Source organism: Engystomops pustulosus, chromosome 3 (assembly GCF_040894005.1).
Source record: "Engystomops pustulosus chromosome 3, aEngPut4.maternal, whole genome shotgun sequence".
Lineage (NCBI taxonomy): Eukaryota > Metazoa > Chordata > Amphibia > Anura > Leptodactylidae > Engystomops > Engystomops pustulosus.
Window position 1 is genome coordinate 173,343,244 of NC_092413.1, and position 22,697 is coordinate 173,365,940.

Sequence of the window (22,697 nt, forward strand, 5' to 3'; positions counted from 1 at the left end):
TAAATCTTTATTAGATTTGTTATGTGCATTACTAATATTTTGTCGTCGAGCCAAGCTATCAAACATTTGCACGCTTTTATTGTGAAAAACCCTTTTTCTCGTTTTTTGAATTACCTAGATGTTTGTGTATTACTAATACAAAGCTCATCTACTAAGGAAGGTATGTAGAAATAGAAATGTATGTATAAAGCTCTTCCATACAGCAAGGTACATGATTAAAGGGATTGTCTCTTAAAGATGACTCTGGCTTCACAAGTGGACAAGGGTGGAACCACATTATCAGTTATTACTTATACACAAGGTTTGGTTTTAACTTGTATATATGGAGCAGCAGGTTGGACAGGTAAGTGTTGTACTGTAGAAACCCTGAAGGGATAACAAAGACATAAGAAAACAAGTTATGTCTTTAATTCTCACTATATATTTTAGAACGCACTTTCAGATGACTTTCAGATGGCAAAAGTTTAGAAGGGGGTTGCAGATGAATTTGCGACTTATGTGAGTCTTTTTTTTTTTTTAAGTCTCAAACAAACGTCACTTATATACAGATTCATATGGCACGAAATACTGGACTAGAGAATTCATATGTTCGTGTAAATGGTGCCTAAGATAAATTAGACAAGATTAAAAATCAGAAAAAGCAAGGATAGACTTGCACAAATGTCCTGACTAGAGATAAATGACCCCTTTAAATATCAGCAGGGCAGTCACACTGGAGAAACAAGAAATGCCGCTAATTTTGCCATTAGAAATGTGTCTTTCCTTTCGATCAAGCACATTAGATGGTTGCACTTACCCCCAGAAGTAGGGTCAGTGTATAAGGTGTTCCCACTTCTCTTATGCTATTGGATAAATACTTTTACTCAGCCTTTTGGTTTCCACATGGAGCCCTCAAGAACTTGTCCCTTTAACATTATCAGGCTTCCTCTATTCATTAGGGCGTTTTTGGTCCGTTTTTAAGAATGCTGGGTTTTGTTACCGTTTACAATGCCTTTGGCTGCTTTGAACTTGTTTATCTTAATAGATATACTGGTTCAAAGCACCCAAACATATGGTAAATGTTTAAAAAACTGATGCATTTTAAAAACGCATGCATGCATTTTTAAATGGACTGAAAACACATGCTTAAAAACTGACCAAAAATGCCACATGTGGCATCATCCTTAGCACTACTATCTTGACCTAGATAGGAAGTTATGTTGTCCTTACTACCTACACACTACCTTTAGTTACTGTTAAACTGATGTCACTTCTCCACGTGTACAACTCATCCAATTCGGATATATATTTAACTCTTTATACTTCTTTCTGGATGTTTCAGAGCTGCATCCCTCAAGGGAACTTAAACTCATCAAAGGGTTATATTAAATACTCGGCACATATACAACTTTTTTATTGTGCAAAAATTCTGCCCATTTCATATAATCCCTAGCCTATGCATCATTTGCCCTGTTACATCACCAAAGGGTTCTTGGGCAATGGAACCTACAGCTGACACAAACCTTCCCCCGAAATAGCAAATGGTTATCTACCTCCTGCTGTTATGTAGATAACTTGGAGCCAAAAGGTTGTGCCCTCAATTTGTCACCCAGGTTGACCTTTTCCAAAAATACCATACACACCACATCACCAAATATCTGTGCAATATATTAACATACAAGCAAGGCATCCTATACATCTTGTAACAAACACAGTAAAGGGATAGCCGCCTGCGTGGACAGTATTCTGTATTATTGTATAAGAATTTCTAAATTATACAAATGGTAGAGAGACAAAAAAAATATTTCTGCCAATGTACAAAATGGTTAATTAAATTTATAAAATGAAAAATTATAAAAAGAAAACACTACTGCACATGACAATGCATGAGATACAATCTTTACTAGTTTGTTTTTAACTTTGCAACGATCAGCGGGTAATATAAAAGTGGCCAAAAGATGGCAGCATTAAATCTAGGTTGTGCATTGTGGAAGTCAAGCGTTTCTCATGAATTTATCAATGAATATTGGTGTTCCACATGGAGTACATTTTTCATAAAATACTGCAAAGATGATTTGTCCTATCTGAGGTTGCTCTTCCTTTTTAAGTAAGAACAAACCTAAACAATGTGTAAAACATTGGCCTTGTTTATGCGAGCGCAAATCTTTCCAAATATTAAAGTAGACGTATGTTGCTAGAATCTTGTGATACAGAATTATGTGTTGATCAGAAGGAGGTGTATATTGGAACAATCTCGGCAGTTGCAAGGGGCAGTAGTGTACAAGCTAATTTGCTACATCACAATACAGAATACATTGCATGTTATTTTATCTTCTTATAAACATCATTGGATATAATTAGATCATAACATTTGCAATCACTTTGTAAATATATTGCTTTAGAATAGTTACAGGCAGTCCCCAGGTTACATACAGGATAGGTTCTTTAGGTTTGTTGAATTTGTATGTAAGTCGGAACTATATTTTATAATTGTAACTCCAGACAATTACAGTGGCCAGAGAGGTCTGTTTGTAACTAGGGGGCGTCTGTAAGTCAAGTGTCCTTACAGTTTACAGGATCAAGGACTGTAAACAAAGCACACTTACATGCTGGCAGGATCTGCTCTTCTTTTAGTTTATTAAGCTCTTGTTTTTCCGAAAAAGGTTTTAAGTATGAAAATGAACCTGACATCAATGGAGCCCAGAGCCCCTCAGGCTGATTTGCATAATTTGTAAAACCTTTTTTAGGTAGAAAACAGGTAAATTCAGCTTCACAAATTATAAGCCATTTTCCCATGCTCTTATGGTTCCACTGGGGTAGCCTGGTGTGTGTGACCCCTTCAGTCAATAAATGACCACAATGGGTAGGTAACCTACACTGATGGCAGAAGTGTGGCATGTGACCACTGTGGTTGCTATATTGGTATGATGCTGCTAAACAAGGACTGGGAGTATAGGATTATCATGAACAAGGGTTTGATTTCACTTTATATAACATTTACATTTGTAAGGATAACCCACTTAATAATCCTAAATTAGCAAGTATAGTCCAGAGCTGAAATTTAAAGGGCATTTACCACCAGGATGAAGGATTGTATGTAAATGAGCCTGAGGGGCTCCAGGCTCCAGTAATACCTATGGAGTCTGGAGCCCCTCAGGCTCTTTGACATACAATCCTTCATTCTGGTGGTAGATGGCCTTTAAAGTTTAGAAACTTGGCATTAGTCAGATAAATTAGGTAAAATCCTACAATACAGCAGAGATAAGTAAACTACTCTACATAGATTCTTGATCAAAGGCCAGTTGTCCAAATTCTGTCAGGATTTTCAGTGAAAATAGTCTGTTTTTGATCCTTTTCCTACACTAGAGGTATCCAACCATCTGTCTTTTGTAGTCATCCAATTTGTGTCATATTTCACTTCCGATTTCACAGCTTATAGCTTGAAACACGTGTTAAAAAGTGACCACACTAGGGCGACAGTAGTGAGGTTTTTTTAACTTTAATGACAGAGTTCCATGCATGACTCTGATCAAAGTAGTGTACGCACCGCTTTTTATGTCAGATAGGATCGGATCAAAGGACAGTGCTTGTATGAGATCTTTCTTAGGACAAGTGGCCCAAAGCATGCAGAATTGTGAATGCAGCTCTAGATTAAACTCATGCTCTAACTCAAGTTTAGTGCAAGATAAGTAATGCACTGTATTTACAATGTTAGGGTGGATTCACACTGGTATTTGTATAGCGGGTCAGTTGAGCTAAAATAGTCTCAGTTTTGCTTCCGTTTTGTCTCCATGTCTATAAAAATAACCCCTGAGGGCATGTGCACACGATGCGTTGCGTTTTTGACGCATTCTTAAGGCTTCAGCCTTGATCACATGCTGCGGTTACATTGTGTTTTAGCAAACTCATTGGGAATGCAATGCTACCTCAGCATGTGATCAAGGCTGAAGCCTTTGGAATGGGTCAAAAACGCATCAAAAAACATGACGCAACGCATCATGTGAACGCGCCCTGAAGGTTGGTTGGAAAACATAACACCTGGTTTCCCACACTCATCAGTGGAAAAAACGGACCTGTCATGAGCGTTTTTTTTTTTTTTCTGATCCATAGACTTTAATTGCCCTCTGTGATCCGCATCACAGCTAATGTGAAAACACCCAATGAAAACAATGGATCGGTAAGGCATCCGTGAAAATCACTGAACCACAGAGGTGCAAAGTAACACCAGTGTTAAATAGCCCTTACTCAGGGAACTTGCATCTAATGAAGAATAGCTTGATTTATTACATGCAGTGCTGAAGGGCGTAGATCCATTTTAATTTGTTTGCATCCAGTTTGTTTCATGGACATGTACTGAACATTTATGTAAGAAGCAATCCCGTGTAAGATTATGTAACATAGTGTGCATGATGACTCTACAGCACAGATGCAGCAAGTTGTGCTGAAGGGTGGATAAGAAGTTTTCCTACCATTCACAAGCCTTTAATACATTTGTACTCTGTACTTCAGATGCTTAAAAAAAATAGAGTTTTAAAAATTCCTACTACAGCAATTTTCTTGAAACTGGTTTGACGTTTGAGTAGGAAGTGACAGTGAAGAAAATATTGAGGTCGTGCACGTATAGTAAAACAAGTTATACTGTAGATTGTAGGAATGTTTTCAATCACATTGATCGCCGCACCTTTCTACATTGGATGTCAACATGTTTTTGTAGATAGAAACCAGTCCAAAAGACCAAGACAAGGCCGATTCACATTCCTATTTAGAATAAATGGACATCCCTGAGGCTTCCCTTGCTCTGTATTAGTATATATTCACATCTGAATTTTTGCAACCTTCTATCGCTTCCATTTATGTAAATAATTGCGTTTCTGCACTGAGCACACAGATTTGTGCGAGTTCCATCCAGATCTATGGGATTATATAAATCTATACAGGTAGAATAGATTTCCTGCTGTAAGGGTTTCCCCTTGCAGGGAGGTGGATGGCGGCTGTGCCTTTGCTGTGGCTTCCTCTGTGCATTGCACTGGGGGGAGGGTGCAGATACAGCAGCAGTTCATTTCAGGTTGTTTTCTGCTGCGGCACCTCACACAACACGCTGCAGACTATGAAATGCAGACGTGCAGGGTTTTGTATTATAATTTCATATTTTTAAATTCTGCTGTTTATGGAACAGTGCAGCAATACAGGGAATAAAAACATGTTGTTTTTTAATGCTTTTTTTATGTCGATGTGAAATGCCCAGTGTGAACGTGGTGTAAATGTAAGTATTGACAGACATGACACAGCCCGGGCCACTTTTTATTATTTGTATTGTGTATAGTAAATCCCCGCAGGTCCTCCGCTACATGTGTATGACACAAGGAGTCCATACATTCACTTTTCATAAATAACATACAACTGAATGGCGTCTACGCCTTTTTACTACGCCACGCCTCAACCAACCCTCTTGCCTGGAAGAGAGGCGTAGCGCCCTAGTTAAGATTGACAAGAAGGATTGACCAATGAAGTGGCGGGATGGTGCTCCAACGCCTCCTCGCCTCTCAATAGTAGTAATGTAAAGTGGGGCGTGGCTTTAGCGCAGGGAGGGCAGCAGGATAGATTGAGCGCGGCTGCTCCATGCAGTGTGTGTGGTGCTGCTGCTGCTGTTGGAGCGTCACGTGTTGCTGTGAGGGAGACGGAGGCGGCGGGAGCTGAGGGAGAAGGGGGCGGGTCCTGCGCTCCCGGGAACTCAGACACAGACACAGCTTGTTTTGGTTTATTTCGCAAGGAGAGGTGGGGGGAGAGAGGAAGCCTGGCAGAAACTCTGTCAACTCCTGGCCACAGCAGCTCTCCCCTGAGCAGCCATCTCTCCCGCCGCAGCCGCCTGCCTCTGCTTTCCATTAGATGCCACTTACTGCGACGCGATGGGACTGAATGGGGACACACGGAGACAGTGATCCCCTCCCTGCAGTGACATTGGAGGGCTGCGTGCTCGCTGCCGCCCGCTGGGAGGACTAAGCCGAGTTCACACTGATTGCCCAGATACCGCAGCGGTGCTTTGCCTCCATCCAGACCCGCAGGAGAAGTGTGCGGCAGAGCCATGCAGTCGGCGCTGCGGCTCCCGGGGTGTGCACAGGATTACATTGGGCTCTGCTCCTCTGTGGATTTCTTGATACAACTCTGCAAAGTGTAGTGATCCTCCTGCTGCACATTACTGCGGCTTTCCCTCCCCTCCTCAGTGGTGCTGAATGATCTGTGAATCTGCTTATTGACTCTATTTACCAGGACTATAATCTTTTTTTATTATTATTATTTTTTTGGTTCCTATTATTTATACTTTGGTACCATGGCCAGCCCCACAGACCCTCCACCTCAAGAGAACTTCTCTGATGTCAAGAAGGTGGGCTACCTTAGGAAACCTAAGAGCATGCACAAAAGATTTTTCGTGCTCCGGGCAGCCAGCGAGACGGGTTTAGCCCGTCTGGAATATTATGAGAACGAGAAAAAGTGGAGGCACAAATCTGGGGCCCCAAAAAGGTCCATTCCACTGGAAAGCTGCTTTAATATCAACAAGAGGGCGGATTCTAAGAACAAACATCTAGTTGCCCTCTACACGAAAGACGAGTGTTTTGCCATTGCTGCTGACTGTGAACAAGAACAGGAGGGCTGGTATCAAGCTTTAGTGGACCTGCATAATCGGGGCAAGACCCATCAACACCATCATTACAGTGAAGGAGCTGCCAATGGGGTCCATGATGGAGTCAATGGAGAGGATGTCTATGGAGAAATCACCCCCCCTGGACTGGCCTTCAAGGAAGTGTGGCAAGTCATCATGAAGCCAAAGGGTTTGGGGCAGATTAAAAATCTTGTTGGAATCTACCGCTTGTGCCTGACCCACCGAACAATCAGTTTGGTTAAACTTAACTCAGATGCCGCCGCTGTAGTATTGCAGCTCATGAACATCCGCCGCTGTGGACATTCGGAAAATTTCTTCTTTATTGAAGTTGGACGCTCTGCAGTTACCGGGGCTGGTGAATTTTGGATGCAGGTGGATGATTCTGTTGTGGCGCAGAATATGCACGAGACCATCCTTGAAGCTATGAAAGCATTGAGTGATGAATTTCGACCTCGTAGTAAAAGTCAGTCTTCTTCTAATTGCTCCAACCCTATTTCGGTGCCTCTCAGGAGGCATCACCTCAATCATCCTCCACCAAGCCAAGTAGGGCTGAATCGGAGACCTCGTACAGAAAGTGTTACGGCCACATCTCCCGCAGGAGGAACTGGTAAACATGGGTCTTCATCTTCATTCAGGGTTCGAGCTTCAAGCGATGGAGAAGGTACAATGTCAAGGCCTGCCTCAATGGATGGTAGTCCAGTCAGCCCAAGTGCCAGTAGGGCCCAGTCGCATCGGCATAGAGGCAGTTCTCGGCTTCACCCACCTCTTAACCATAGTCGCTCCATTCCCATGCCGACAAGTCGTTGCTCACCCTCTGCTACAAGTCCTGTAAGTTTATCATCTAGCAGCACCAGTGGGCATGGCTCCACTTCTGACTGCTTGTGTCCTCGGAGATCCAGTGCCTCTGTTTCAGGGTCCCCCAGCGATGGTGGTTTTATTTCTTCTGATGAGTATGGATCCAGTCCATGTGATTTCCGGAGCTCCTTCCGGAGTGTTACTCCGGATTCTTTAGGGCACACGCCTCCAGCTCGAGAAGAAGATTTGAACAACTACATCAGCATGGGTAAATCCAACAATCTTATACAGAGAAGCACACCACAGAGGTACCTGTCAAGTAGGGTTGACGAGAATTCTGACCTTGACAAAGTGTTCAGAAAGAGGACTCATTCCTCAGGTACATCCCCGCCTACTGTTTCCCATCAGAAGACCCCTTCTCAGTCATCAATAGAGGAATACACTGAGATGATGCCTTCTTATCCCTTGCGCCTCTCATCCTTTAGGCACTCTGCTTTTGTGCCCACTTACTCATATCCAGAAGAGTGCCTAGATCTCCACCTGGAAAATAACAGACCAAACCACAGCGATGATGGCTATATGCCAATGTCACCAGGTGTTGCTCCTGTGCCTACTAAAAATGGTGACTACATGCCCATGAGTCCAAAGAGTGTGTCTGCCCCACAGCAGATTATTAACCCAAGAAGACATACAGAGGTGGACTCCAATGGCTATATGATGATGTCTCCAAGTGGCAGCTGCTCGCCAGACAGCTGTAACTATAGCAAAATTTGGACAAATGGTGCCAACCCAAAGTTGTCCATTGAGAGCAATGATGGAAAATTGGCTTGCAGTGACTATATAAATATGTCGCCTGCTAGTGGTTCAACTACAAGCACTCCTCCTGATTGCTATCTGAACACTGTTGAAGAGCCATCCAAACCTGTCTATTCTTACTTTTCTTTGCCAAGGTCCTTTAAGCATGTCCACCGGAAGAATGAAGATGGCCACTCGCGCATATCTGTAAACTCAGGTCGTCCTTTGTACACTGAGGAGTCATCCTCTTCTTCCACAAGCAGTGACAGTCTTGGAGGACAAGAAACCCAGCAGAGCCGGAAGAGTGAAATTACTCTCCAAGGGAGGAGCAGCAGATTGACCAGGCCCACGCGGTTGTCCTTAGAAACCAGTAGTAAGGCCAGCACGTTGCCTAGGGCTCGCGAACCTGCTTTACCTCCAGAGCCAAAAAGCCCTGGAGAGTATGTGAACATAGAGTTCAATGAAAAAATGTTTCCTGGAGGATTAATCTCATCAGTGCATTTACCTTCTTATGTGCAGAGTAGAGTTGTTCCTCAGAGAGAAAACTTGTCTGAATACATGAACATGGACCTCAAGCACTGGAGGGCAAAAAATGCTTACGCTTTATGTAAACCTGTCAGTACTGTGTGTTCCACAGACGTATGTACTAGTCGCCCACCTGTTCGGGCAAAACCTATGCAGCGGGACTATATGAGCATGCAGCTTGGTTCTCTTTGTTCAGACTACAGTCAATTGCCACCTGCTAGGACCACTCCCAAACCCATTTCTCCATCTTGTAACAGCAATTATGCAGAAATGACAATTGGTGGAGTCCCCGATAACTTGCCTGCTCCACAACCTTCTACAAATACAAGCCTAACAGAAACAACCTGCTCTCTCCTGGGCCAGGGCACTGGCCCAAGCGCATTTACCCGTGTCAGCCTAAGCCCAAACCGCAACCAGAGTGCCAAAGTTGTCAGGGCAGGTGACCCACAGGGCAGGAGGCGACACAGCTCAGAGACCTTTTCTTCTACCCCTACCACAGCCAGAGTAAGTGCTGGACCCGTTTCTGGAGATGATGTAAAGAGACATAGTTCTGCTTCATTTGAGAACGTCTGGCTAAGGCCTGGAGAGTCTATTAGGAGAGAGTCACAGCAACCTTCAGATCATCATCATAATGGCCTCAACTACATTGATTTGGATCTAGTTAAAGATTTAAGTGGCCTGGAACATTGTAACCCTCATCAGACTGGGATCACCCACCCCTCAGATGATCCAAGTGCTTACGCTAGCATCACTTTCCACAAGTTGGATGAACGCAGGAGTCAGGCAGAGACAGAAGGTAGGTAATAACATCTATAAAACTCCAGAGGGGTAGTATATTGTGATTGTTGGGCATTGTTTATGTACTCAAAGTTATTGTTCTGCAACCAAGTAGTAAGAATGTCCTACTCCCAGTGTCCATGTGTGAGAATAGGATTGAAATTGTAGTACATATTTGCAGGTAAACTGATTGCTTATCTTGTTTTCCATTTATTAGTAGTAGGTTTATTCTTTATTTTTATTCACTCTTTGCTAATTGATACTCAATGCCAATGTCTATAGTTGCACAATCCAGTGTTTTTTGTTTGCCTTGTATGTGTCACTCCTGCAGGTAGAACTTTGTCAACTGATCAGTAATGGGACACGTTGTACAAGCTTCACAGTTGTACATGTGGTGACAGAGGTCATTGAAGGTGGGGCAGGATTATCCAGTTGATCGATGTCTTTGATCTGCTGTGAATGAGTTGTATATTTTACCTCTGTTTTCTATATTGTGGAGAACTCTTTACTCCTGCATGTTCATTGTAGCAGAGCGTCTATTCTCCTATGCTGCAGAGGGTAACCTTCTCTCTTCTGTAGGAAGTTCCTGTACTGAAGCCACGTGTTATTTTGCCAGGGTGAGGCATGTAGAGCAGTGCGGGTTGTTTGCCTTGTGTGTTCTGTGCTGCTCATGTCTAGAGGTCAGGAATCTTGTTTGCCTGTTGGTAGCACGTTACCCTCACGGCCTTGGTATCTAGAGGTAACAGAATGAGGTTGTAAATGTCACTTCTGTGCCATGTGCTCACAGATGGGATGTAGTGAGGAGCAGTCGGTCATTAGACCCTGTGCTCTTTGTTTCACGTCTTTGTGTCTGACTCTAGACCACTACCAAACATGCGAGAAGTCGATCCTAAAATATTAGGTTGCCCCCCTCTTGATACGCTCTGGTTTCACCCCATTGGGATGTGTTTGACATGTTTTCATGTTTGATAACTTAAAGCCCAGACTGCTCGACTTTCATGCACTTCACCAGGTCCCTTAAGATCGGTCTTATTGATGCTCCAGGAGTTTATTAAAATGAAATCCTAATGGGTTTAGCTTGAAATCATGTCACTTCTCTTATTAATTTAATTGCACGGAGGAAACCCAATTACAGGAAATCCCATCACTAATGTGATTGTTTTATTCTCCGCTGTAGTCAATTATTCGCTGTAATTAATAGCGGCTTTTTGGCGTTTCTGATTAGAATATCCTCCTGTTTTTGTGATACAATGTGTCACCGTAGAAAGCGTTACATAGTTGTGATGTGAACTCTTAAAGTGACGGTGTGTGATATTCTGCACCTGGGGACACATGGTAGGTAATGTGCTGCTGATGATGGTGTAGTAAATCGTGTACATATCTTTTGTGGACCAGCGGAGCCTTATGAATGAACAAATTAGAGCGTGGGAATCTGTCATTTCATGGGCTCATTGCTTCCATCCCGCCCTCTCTTCCTTCTTATTAGCACACATCCGCTTAACCCCCCAAACCTCTCCATAGCCTTTTGGCAGCAGCATGCTCCTCTGTGTGTCAGTGTGTTTACTCTTCCTTCTCCCAAATCTGCTCATTTCTTATGTCTTAAGACCTGGAGGAAGCATCATTTGCTTCACCTGTTGTAAGCACTTTTGGCAACAAAAAGCCCTTCCACAGTTGGATAAACAGCCCTCCACATCTGTCCCCACGTGTGATCCTGCAGTGTTTTTTCTTTTTTTGGCGCTATAGAGCGCCCTCTCTTAACCCTTTCACTGCCTAGTCTGGTTTTCTTTAGCCCCCCTGTCTTTAGTTCACCGTTTTTGTCATTGACCAAAAACTAAGTCCCACACACTTTCCACGAACATGGAAAAAGCAGGCGTCCTGTCTAGCTGCATGTGCTGCGGCCGCCGGCAGGTGTGTGCTTTTACAGCGCGCGCCGAGGAGACACCCTGTCTGCTTTTTGTGTCTGATACGGAGGGAATGGATGTTTACGGGTGCACGCTCTGAGCCAAACCCCTGCCCCAGCATAGCGCTGTAGACGGCTGCTTTATATTGATGGTTTTGTTCTTGCCGTGTTGATTTTGGAGGAAAATATATTTGGATCAGGCGGTTAAGAAGGTGACGTGTTTGTCATCTCGGTGTCCTCCGTGGTTAAACAGTCTCATGTTTGTGTCCACATGGAACAAAGCGGCACCTTCAGGCGGTAATTTTTTTTTTTTTGGACCCGGCTTTGAAAATTGCGACCCAGCAAACAACTGGCTTAGAGTTTGGACTTGTTGTTAATGTGTCAATGTTTATCAGACATGAAATGCCCTTTATAACCATTGATAACTTATCTGGGTCAAATTCTGCTTGAGACCTCACATCGCAATCTGTATTGGGTAAACAGATCTACTGCTGTATAAAATAATGGTCACTGTGGCATCAGTAAAAAAAAATAAAAAAAAATAAACCTTTGCTAAGGTCGTGTAAGGTAATGTGATCTTATGCTGCACATTACTGGGAGAGTACAGTGCTGCCTTAAAGGGGTTGTCCACTTTGAGCACATTACAGCAAATAATTCTTATTGTTTAACAAAAAGAGATTCAACTTTCCAATATACACTCTATCAATTTCTCATGTTTTTCTAGATCTCTGCTTGCTGTGAGGCAACAGGAAGCTTCATTGTTCACTTCATGTCCAGGCTCCTTAGCATCACACAGCTTTGATTACACTGTGTGTTATAATGAGCCGTGCACCTGTGTGACATCACATGACCATGGACCAGCGTTTATCTACAGGAAGTAAACGATGAAGCTTCCTGTTGAATGACCACAAGCGGAGATCTTGGAAACCGTGAAGAACTGATACAGAAAGTATATTGGAGAATTTCATAACTTTGTTGCACAAAAAATATTTGCTGTACTGTGCTTAATGTGGACAACCCCTTTTAAGTTTTGAAAGTGACTTTCCCGCTTAAAATGAAAACTTTAGACAGAAGCCGTCCTGGAAGAGTCTCTTAAATAATTTCGTAGAAGAGAAGTTAACCGTTTGTGATGCAGAGTTGCGTATTGTTTGGAGCAGAGTGACTATGGATCCAACATTACAATATTGCATCGGCTGTTTAAGGTATCCCATTCCATATGTAAGGAGTTGTTTCTCCAGAATAATCGTAGCATTCTTGGCGAGCGTTTTTGTAGACTGTATTTGGGCAATACTCAATATTGCCCAAATTTTTTTTTTTTCTTCAAAGCCAGATGATTGGCCAATTGTAAGTACATACACACAGGATGGCAGATAACAAGCTGATTCTTGTGGGTCTCACTGCTAAGACCACTGCAATCCCAGGGGCCCTGCTTTCCCTAAGGTTGAGCGATCGGCTAAGTATGTGCACATTTCATTAGGTATGTTGTTGTTTTCCATTTTGCCGCCTTTGGCGTCCTGTACTCATGTAATCTGGTGCAATACATCACCATGAGTTTCTTGCATTACGTGGCCATGATGTCTCTTCACGGGCTCGTAGCTTCTGACATGGCTGTGGATCTCTTGTGCTTTCTCCACTTCTGCTGAATGTTGGATGGATGGGAACCTGTCACGTGCGGTGTTTCTCACCGTGTTGTGTAGCTTGCAGTCTTCTAGTTTGGAGCCTCTGTTCATAGGCCAGACACTTTTTCTCTTTCCAAACCAGCAAAAGGCTAAAGTAGTGATTGACTGCTGAGAAGGGTATATCAGTTTCCCATGTTCAGGCCAATCTAGCAGAGTATTTTTTTTTTTTTACTTAATTAAACCACAGGAATGTCATTCCATTCCCAGACCTCTGTTATATTGTTAAAGCAACAGCGCGGCTATGAATTCATTCACATCTTCTCAACACAAAGAGCTTTTGCTTTCTTTTTATCCTTTCTTGGGGATGCTATTGCTATGTGATTTGGGTTTATGTTTAATAACGTCATGCATAATGATTCCCAAAAGTTACAAATGAAACAAGTGGTTTTCTTATGCATGGAGCGTCTGTGACATACAAACTATAAACTTGCAGGGGTATATGGGGCTAATGGACTGGTGGCCGGTGGAGGAGAAAAGTTAAGGAAAGGGAAATCTACCATCAGGGGCACTTACTTGTAGATACAGGCACTGTGACTGTGATAATCTTTTATTTTTTTATCCATGGCCTCCTTCCTTCTAAAATCAGCTTTTAAAATTATGTTAATGAGCTCGAGGGCTCTTGGGGGTGTTTCCAGAGCCCCTCAGTGATGTCTTTTCTTTCGTTGTTACAATGAGGAGAGACGATCAGATAAAGGGCATCACTAATGCTCATCAGAGCCCCTCTGGATCATTGGCATAACTTTAAAAGTTTATTTTAGAAGGAAGGAGGCCATGGATAACAAATATAAGAAGATTAGCACAGTCACGGTGCCTGGGTCTATCTATAAGTGCCCCTGGTTTATCCTGATGGATTTCGATAGTAGATTTTCTGTAAAATAAGGTATATTTGGCACAACCATTAAATTAGCCTCTGCTTGTGTCTTGAGGCAAGTTTGTGGCCTCCTTCATATTTACCTTTGCCATTGCATCAGTGGATTTATGAGGTGGCCTTTAAGCAATCCCTTTAAGACTTTTAAAGAGGTATTTCTTTTTCACGGTAAAGTTGGTTGTGTAGGGTGCTGTGTTGCAGGGAAAGACTTGGGGTTCAGTTAACGCTATGGACACCAGCGATTGGTGAGGGTCCCAAATGTCGCACCCAAATTGGGACTGCATGCATGTAATCTTTTTTTCGTGTGCTCGTCTCCATAAAATATTTACTGTCCAAGCGTTCTTCTTAAACACTTTTTCAGTTTTGCCAACAAAATATTGTTCCAGAGGATGTTGTGAAAAGGACTCGGGCTGCGGAGCTCATGGAGGAATGCAATCCTCTCTGGAAACTCAGTTTGCTACTGTTTATCTAGTAAAGCTTCATTACTACGTAGCTTTTTATATGTTGTGCCAGACGGTGTGTATCCTCTGAATTATTAATGCTTTCTACTGTCTGGAATCATGAATGGATTAACTCTACACTATAAGGGAAGAAATATTCCTCTAAGCTACTGCTATAAGGCTCCACAGTGATGGGTAACACAAATGGTTTATGTAAAGGCAGACCAGGTTGTCTCTGGTCGTGTCTCCATCTATTTGGGATGGCTTGTGACCCGCAGAAAAATGTACCATATTGCACAGACCTTAGTAGAAAGCTTGCCAAAAGACTATTCACTAGCAGCATAGCTTGCGTATAGACTAGGCCTATAATACGTGCTCGCTAGTTTTTTTTCTCGCTATACGTCATTTTCACTACTGTTTTGTGGAAATGTGAACATTCCCATTGGCATCTATGGGATTTTTCTCACTACATTGCACTTAGTGGTTAGCATTACAGCCTTGCAGCGCTGGGGACTTGGGTTCAAGTCCCAGAGTCAACATCTGTAAAGAGTTTGTATGTTCTCTCCGTGTTTGTGTGGGATTCCACCAGGTCCTCCGGTTTCCTCCCACACTCCAAAACATACTGGTAAGTTGATTAGATAGAGAGCCACATTGGGGACAGGGACTGATTTGGAAAGCTCTGTGCAGCACTGCGTAATCTGTGTGCGCTATATAAATAAAGGAATTATTATTAATTATTTGACATTGCGTATAGTTTGTTTGCCTTTGTAATGTGTACATGTGTATGAGCCTGACATTTCAGCAGTTCAGTTCAGTAACTGCAGATTAGATATGGAGGGAAATGTTCCTGTAGGTTCGTTCCAAGCGCCCCGTACAAAGTCTATGGGAATGTTTAAAATAGGTGTTCCATATGATTGTGCACTGTATACTGCCGTACATATGTGTAGATTAAGCTAGTAACATCATTTGCTCACTGACTGTATCATGATGAAAAAAAACATACATTCACGTAGACTTAAAGAAATTGCTCTTCGATAGTTTTTGGCTTCTCTGGGAAGCGCACTTCTGTGGAGGAGTTGTACCCCAACATCCACCTTTCCATGTAATTCTTCCTGTGATGATGATAATTCTTTTTAATATAGGTAGTGACCAAAAGAAATGGGAACCAATTATTGCCAAAAGTAAAAAGTCATTTTCTAAAGGGGAATTTCCCCGTCGGTAACACTTGATACTTTTAGCAAATATTCTAGACCCTTTCCCATGGGAACCTTGTGTAAGCTGACCCCTTGAAGCAGCTTGTATTGTGGCTCATACTGTAGAAGGGCCGGAGAGTGACCTTTGGCAAAATTGAGCAATCTGCTGCACAGTTGGCATTGAGGATCTACATCTTCTATGTGGGGTTAGGCTTAGGTGGGGTCGCCGCGAACCTTCAGCCACACGATGGATTGTTTTTGCGTGGTAATGGTAGGATTTGTTATGGGAAAGGATAACGCCAAACTGCAGTCCCTGATGCTCTGCTGCGATGGGTCTAATGCTCTATCTTATAGGCTTATAGGTAATCTTCTGCCTTGGGCTGGCTATTCCCGCTCGCACAAAGCATTGTTAAGGTCTTTTGAAAATGATTAAGTTCTTCACCACACAGGAGAAAGGGGGTAATTTGCTCAGCGTGTGAAATAGGATAGAATTTTCATTGGAAATGAGGCAACACCAAGGTTGTCTTTTACAAAATATGTATATAATTCTTCATGTATACTGTAATTCCAAAAATATGAAAGACTTGAAAGGTAAAAGGTTATACGATTTCCCGTGTTCAATCCATTGTCATCCTTGGGAGACTGAGAAGTTTTCTGTAACACCCCAAGAATTAATTTTAACATCCATACCGAGTATATCCTCTTGGTTGATGCTTCTGAGTGGGTATAGGCTTTAGTGTTACCATGTCCAGAATTGTTGAAACTGTGATTGATCGCTTTTATTTGTTTTTTTTTTTTTTCTCCATTAGAGTGCAGGAACATTACAGGAATGTTATACTTCCGTCATGTTCGGCGTTGTATTTTTCGCCTTCTCTGGCTCGGTGCACTAGAAGCTGGATGTAAATTGTGTCGTTTAAAGTCATGTCCCCGGAAACTGCCCTCTGCGACATAAATCTCTAATTTCTTGTGAGATGGGAATGAGCGTTTCATTTGTTTACTTTATTTGCCGAGGAGCTCGGCGATGTATTGACGCGCAATTTTCTGATGAAACGTGACATATCTAGGTCACTAACTCGGAAGATGTCTTGAGAGATTTATCCTTAAAGTAGCTGCGAGATGTTCTCTTTTTGTGTGTAATTTTTTTTTTTTCTTCCCAGGAAATGTTTTTACTGTGATGAAAAATCTGTGTAAGATTTTATAAAGGTAAAATGTCGGCAAGGTTTTTTTTTTTTTTTTTTTTTTAACCTTTAAGCCTCAGTCCTTTAATTATGTAATTTTCCATGCTTTGTGCATCGCTGCGTAAACTGTAGGCGCTATGTAAAGAATTATTATTATGTAACATGAATCGTTGATTATTGCTACTTTATATGCATATGAAATTTCGTGACAGCGTTGAGCTCATCCATATCGTTTCATGGAGATAAAGCAAGAAGGTTATTATTGCAAGATTTTTATACAGGTAGAAGAACCTAGTAGGCCAGTATTTAGGCTATTGGAAATAGTGATCACTCGTCGTTCCCTAGCGGCTATTACTGTCCACCTGGGGTCGTATATATTGGGTGCAAGAGACTCCTTGGAGTGCAGTGTGCCCCCTTAATCCCATATGTCCAGCTGATGCATTGGCACCAAGCCTTTACTAGTCAACAAGTCCGATTTGCTGGGTGGTTGTGCCTGTCTGTTCCTGCTACACGTGTGCCAGGCTTCACTGGTTTTATCCTCTCTTGCCGATGCTGACAGCCAGCTGCAGATTTGCATCCCACCTGCAGTTACCTAATTAGCACAATGTCTGAGATGCCGGAGAAAATCCCTCATCACTACAAAGGGTTTGTCAGGCAGACAGCAGCAGTACCTACTACCACAGATATGAAAAGATTTAATCTCTTAATAATCTGCTGGGAAGATCACTTAAGGTCTGTTCTTGGAGTCGGCAGACGCACACCTTCAAACAGAACATCCGCTATGATTTGTTCCAAAATTTCGAACTGAGCTCCGGGTCTTCACATACAACCAAGTTCTTCCTCTTATAGATCTCCTTGTTTTATGACGTTTTGAAAAAGCTTTAACAACTGTGTATGTGATAAAAGACCGTACCCTCCTACTCATGCCTTCGGCATACTCCGAGGCCCGATATCCTTGTCCAGAGTAGCCGTCTACTTAAGGTGGCCATACTTGGAGGGGCTGTCCAACACTGTTACGCATATTGTGGTGTCCGGATGTTGGAAGAAAGAAGTATTCATCCTTTGTTCCAGGAGGACATAATCCACTGCCAGAGGAGTTTGTCTACCAACGAAGAATAATTCACTGCACAAAGTGGGGATTTGGGAGGAGATTGGGTTTGGAAGAATAGCAATATATTTAAACATTGGAAAAATCTATTTCCAAAAAAAAATGATGTTGTGAGGAACCCATTTACATTGTTAGGTACATTACAGGAAAAACCCCAAGGGTTTCCGTTATCTTCTGTGTTCATACAACATTATTTTAGAGCAATAAGGTGGAGCCACAATCGCCTCTTACCCCATGACCATGCAGCGTTGCAGCTTTCTATTTTTATAGCCTAAAAAAAACAGATGCTGGTGCTGTCAAAAACCAAGTGTTGTGTTGACCGTGGCCGCCCCTATAGAACTTGTTTTTCTTTGTTCTGAATAGTCAGTTTGAGGATTAGACATGTTCTGCCGCATATCTTCCAGTCTTGTTAATACCACATAATATAGTAGTTGGTCTCTAATGACCTCCCTCCACCCACCAGGGCATTGTCCTAAAGAAAATGACCTCAGCCTGTGTTATTTTACATTGCGATCATCTGTTTGGGCTTCATTTCTTGAGTTGTTAGCCAGGGACACTTGCTCATAGATGCAGGCACCGTCACTGTGGTAATCTTATATTTATCCATGGCCTCATTCCTTTGAAGATTAACTTTTTAAAATTATGCTAATGAGCCTCAGAGGCTCTGGTGGCGGTTTCCAGAGCCCCTCAGTGATGCCTTTTCACGAATTGTTACAATGAGCAGAGCAGATCTCCCCTCCACATGCACTTCCTGCTGCAGCTATATTACTCAGGCAGAGGGAGGGTGAAACATTCTGCTCATTGTAACATCCTGTGACACTACAGCACTGAGGGGCTCCGGACACGCCCAGCAGAGTTCATCAAAGGCTAATTAGCATAATTTTAAGTGTATTTTAAAAGTCGGGAGGCAATGGAAAACAAATATAAGAAGATTACCACAGTCACGCTCCCTGAATCCATGAGTAAGTGTCCCTGGTTTATCAGTGCTTAATTTTGATGGTAGATTTCCTTTAACCTCCCTGGCAGCCAAAGGGCAACAAATATGTGCCCCCTTCCCCAGTGACGTCACTGTGGTTAAGCCAAATATATATTTGTCTCCTCGTGACCGTATGATTGCAGCTGACTTTGCGGTGATGTCGATGGATTAAAACTTTTTTTTTAGTTTTGGCTTGCAAATAAGTAGTAACTTTCTGGAAGGTGAGTAAAATAGTATTTGGGGATGGAGTGAATTCTGATGTCACATATTACGTGGCGCTGCTTTGAACAGGTTAATGTTCCAGCAGAGAGGTGCAGCTCTGGCATGTTATCTCGCAGGCCTTTGAACTCCTGGTTAGGAATGTGCTTCAGTACGGAAGAGCGAGTGGCTGTTTTTGGCGCTGCTGAGCCCGCGGGGCTTGAAACTCAGCAGAGGAATGTTATTGTGTCTTCAAAGCTTGTTTCACACAGGCCTTTGTTGGGCCGGATCTCTAGGGTAGAGGCTTGCTATTATCAGGCGCACACAAAGCCCCTCCAGCCTTCCCATTCTGATCTAATTGGGTGGCAATGTCTATTCATCCTGGGGGCTTCAGCGTTTTATTCAGTAGGACGTTGAATTGGAATCTGATTTTAGTAAATCGTCTCTGAATAGAGCTGGACGTTGGGGAGTTTGGTTTTTAAATGGATTATACTTTCTTTATTTTTTACAGACGTGTAGCTGGGATAAAACCTGAAAATGAACTATAAGCTCTTGTGCTACCTCCGCGAAGAGCTTTTGTCTGCAACCGCATCAACTTACCAGGCCCAGCCGTTTGTATTGGAGCCTTTGGTACCAGAGACCTGGTGCGGCGGATAATTACAAGGGAAGCTTATCTTTAGTCTCTGCCCATAAAAGTAATGTAAAGGCAGCTGTGAACGACGTTGCACATGGCTGACGAAGGGAATATTAAACTATAGGAGCAGTGACGCCCGGCCAGCTCGCCATGGACGTGTTCCCGCATCTATTGTCCTGCTGCTCTAGTATTCAGACTATGTAGGAGCTGTGCAGAGTGTACGCCTCCTAGCAATACATATATATATATACACAGCTTGTCTTCTCATAATTCTGTTAAACACAACTTTGGGAATTAATTCTGGACTCCGGAAGATTTTTATGGCCAGTTGTGTTTCTATGGCTTTTTAAAGCATGTCTGTTACTGTAATATTACTCTTTTAGCTGAACACAGAAGAGATCTGTAAATCTTAAAATGATTTTCTCTAAGACTAGTACAGTCCCTAAAAGGGATAACGCTTTGTGGCCAATCTTAGGAATTGCTGCTGTTTAGTAATGTGTTGCCTGGAAAGTATAGGCAGATTGTGTCCTCCGATGAAATGCACCCTTCAAAAATTGGATATATTTTCTGTGTACGGGAAGAGGTTTTGTTATCTTCTTGATTTGTCTAGTACTCGGTATAAACATTAACATTTAGTGTAGTGACCGTTTCCTTTAAGGCACTGCAGTTTGTGTGGTCTTGTTGCATATTTCAGATGGGGTTAAATTTTGACGTTTTAGGACTCCTAAGGTTCTGGCCTGACTTGTGTATCTTGTTTAAACAACCTCGCTTTTTCGTCTTAAATTCTCATTCGGTACAAAAACACTAAGTATTTTACTACCCTCCACCCTTTCTAAACAGTCTGACCTTGAATTCCTAGACGGTATTACACATTTTCTGTGATTCGTGTCCTCGATTCATCTTGACTCTAAACCTTGGCACAAAGCAGCCTGGTCGCCCGCCAGTTTAGACACTCAAGGCTGAGATTAGGTTAGGGATATTGTAATGAAATTAATGGTGTATCAACCTGACTCATTGGGGCACATTTACTAAGGGTCCGCAGCCGCGAATCCGTCGGGTTTTTCCCGAATATTTCCTCTTTGCGCTGTATTTCACGGAATTGTGGCGCACGCGATCAATTTTTGGCGCAATCGCGCTGACTTTCGCGCGACAGAAATCGGGGGCGTGGCCACCGGACAACCCGAAGGATTCGGAAAAACCGCAGAATTTAAAAACCCATTTGTGTCGCAAGATCAAGCACTCACATACACCAGAAAAAAGCAGGTGAACTCCAGCGGACCTCGGCGCAGCAGCGACACCTGGTGAATATCGGCGCACGGACCTTAGTGAATCCCAGCAGAACCCGAATCAGCGCGGAGAACCCGCCGCTGGATCGCGACTGGACCGGGTAAGTAAATGTGCCCCATTGACTTTGAAGGGCCCTAGGAGGAGGCCTTTAATTGAGGGACATCTAATCCTTCCCCATTAAATACATTTTTCTCATTTAGCCAAGTAAACAGGCATGTTGCCCTATGCTACCGGCTTTTAACATCTGTATTTTTAAAGCTCCTCTTGAAATGTTGAAAATTAAAAACTGCAAAAAAAGTTTAGCAACTCTGAATAATTTCTGTTGTAAGCTGTGTACAGGGCTACCTATTACTAGGTCTGGATGTCGATATTTCATCAAGTATTTTTGTGGTCAGTGAATGGGACTGCCAACTATGAGACAATCGCGTGGATATGCCATAAAGATGTGTAAACAAGATTTTGGCCTCTAATGATAATTTAGGTCCCAACAATCCGAACCTTGGTAATCTTAAGTATAATAATTGAGGGTTCATTTGTTGTACTCCCCACCAATTACAAGTCTTCCATTTTTGATATTTGGGAACGGAATTGTAGGTCTATGGGACTTCTCGAGATGGAAACGGTGGTGTAAAAAGCTATCAGTGATATAGACTATAAGCGGAGCAGCTTTACACGTATATGACCACCATTTAGGATCCTGTTGCTATGATATAATGGATTTCTAGTTCCCGAGTATGTTATATCGGTCGGTGTATATTTTTTTGCAGCTGCTTAACAAATTGATGTCATAACCATCAGTATAGAAGCTGCGAAGGTCCAAGTTATGTGATGAATGTGGAAAGTGCGCTCTTATGAGCAGGTCTTGCCAAATTCTGTTTGTATAAATAAGTGGCAGGAGCTGCCCCTGTTTTTGACTTTGCAATGCCTGCCATTTTCTCACCTACAAAGTAGTTAACCAGCTGTTCATCCCTGAAGACTGTAAAAGATGTAGGATTGCCCCCCCCCCTCATCCTGCTGAAGGTCCGATGATTGCATGGTAGCGACTAGTTCTGGGCTGTTTTTACAAGTGTGCTTAAGACTTAATAAGGATAATAATGATCATTTGTTTACGAGTACATGGTTTCCGTAATGAGCCATTAAGCCGGGCGCCTCTGAACTTAAAGGGTTTGTACAACTTTGATTCTTATCCCCCTATCCCAGCAGTTGGACCCCTATAGATCACAAGAACCCTCAGAAATGTGCACAATTGGGGCCTGTTCTCACTACCTGGTAGAGAATCGGTTGAGGATCTATTGCTGCAGCCTCATTTAGTAGTATGGAAGTGTCGGAAATTACTGTGATAGCTGTGCTTGCTGATTGAGAGGTAGACTAGGGAAAATTGGATCACTGTTCTTGAACTGCAGAGGTCCATTCACATAATCATTGGGTATCAAACCAGTCAGACCCTCACTGATCAGATTATTTCCCAACCTGCGCATCATGGATAAGGAACTTGGTGCAACCCTTCTAGAAGCAAAGGCTGAACAGCAATGGAGCAATTCTGTGCCAGGCAAGACCTGGTGCAGCAGCACAAAGTGCCGGCATATGATGAATCTCCTGCCCGTGTCTGTCCAATAGTAATAGCTCCTTATCCCTGATTCCCCATTGAAGTTTACTCCACTCCAAAACCTGCAAAATAAGGGTTAAGCCCAGTTATTCTCTATTGAG

At 42.7% G+C, this 22,697-nt stretch overlaps 1 protein-coding gene across 1 annotated transcript in view; it reads left to right on the plus strand.

Moving 5' to 3' along the window:
* Positions 1-5,568: 5,568 nt before the first annotated feature.
* IRS1 (insulin receptor substrate 1) overlaps positions 5,569-22,697 on the plus strand; it is a 31,910-nt gene continuing 14,781 nt past the window's right edge. Inside the window, exon 1 of the mRNA XM_072143049.1 lies at positions 5,569-9,548. Coding sequence (XP_071999150.1) covers positions 6,308-9,548 — 3,241 coding nt within the window. The 5' untranslated portion in view covers positions 5,569-6,307. The remainder of the gene's footprint in view (positions 9,549-22,697) is intronic.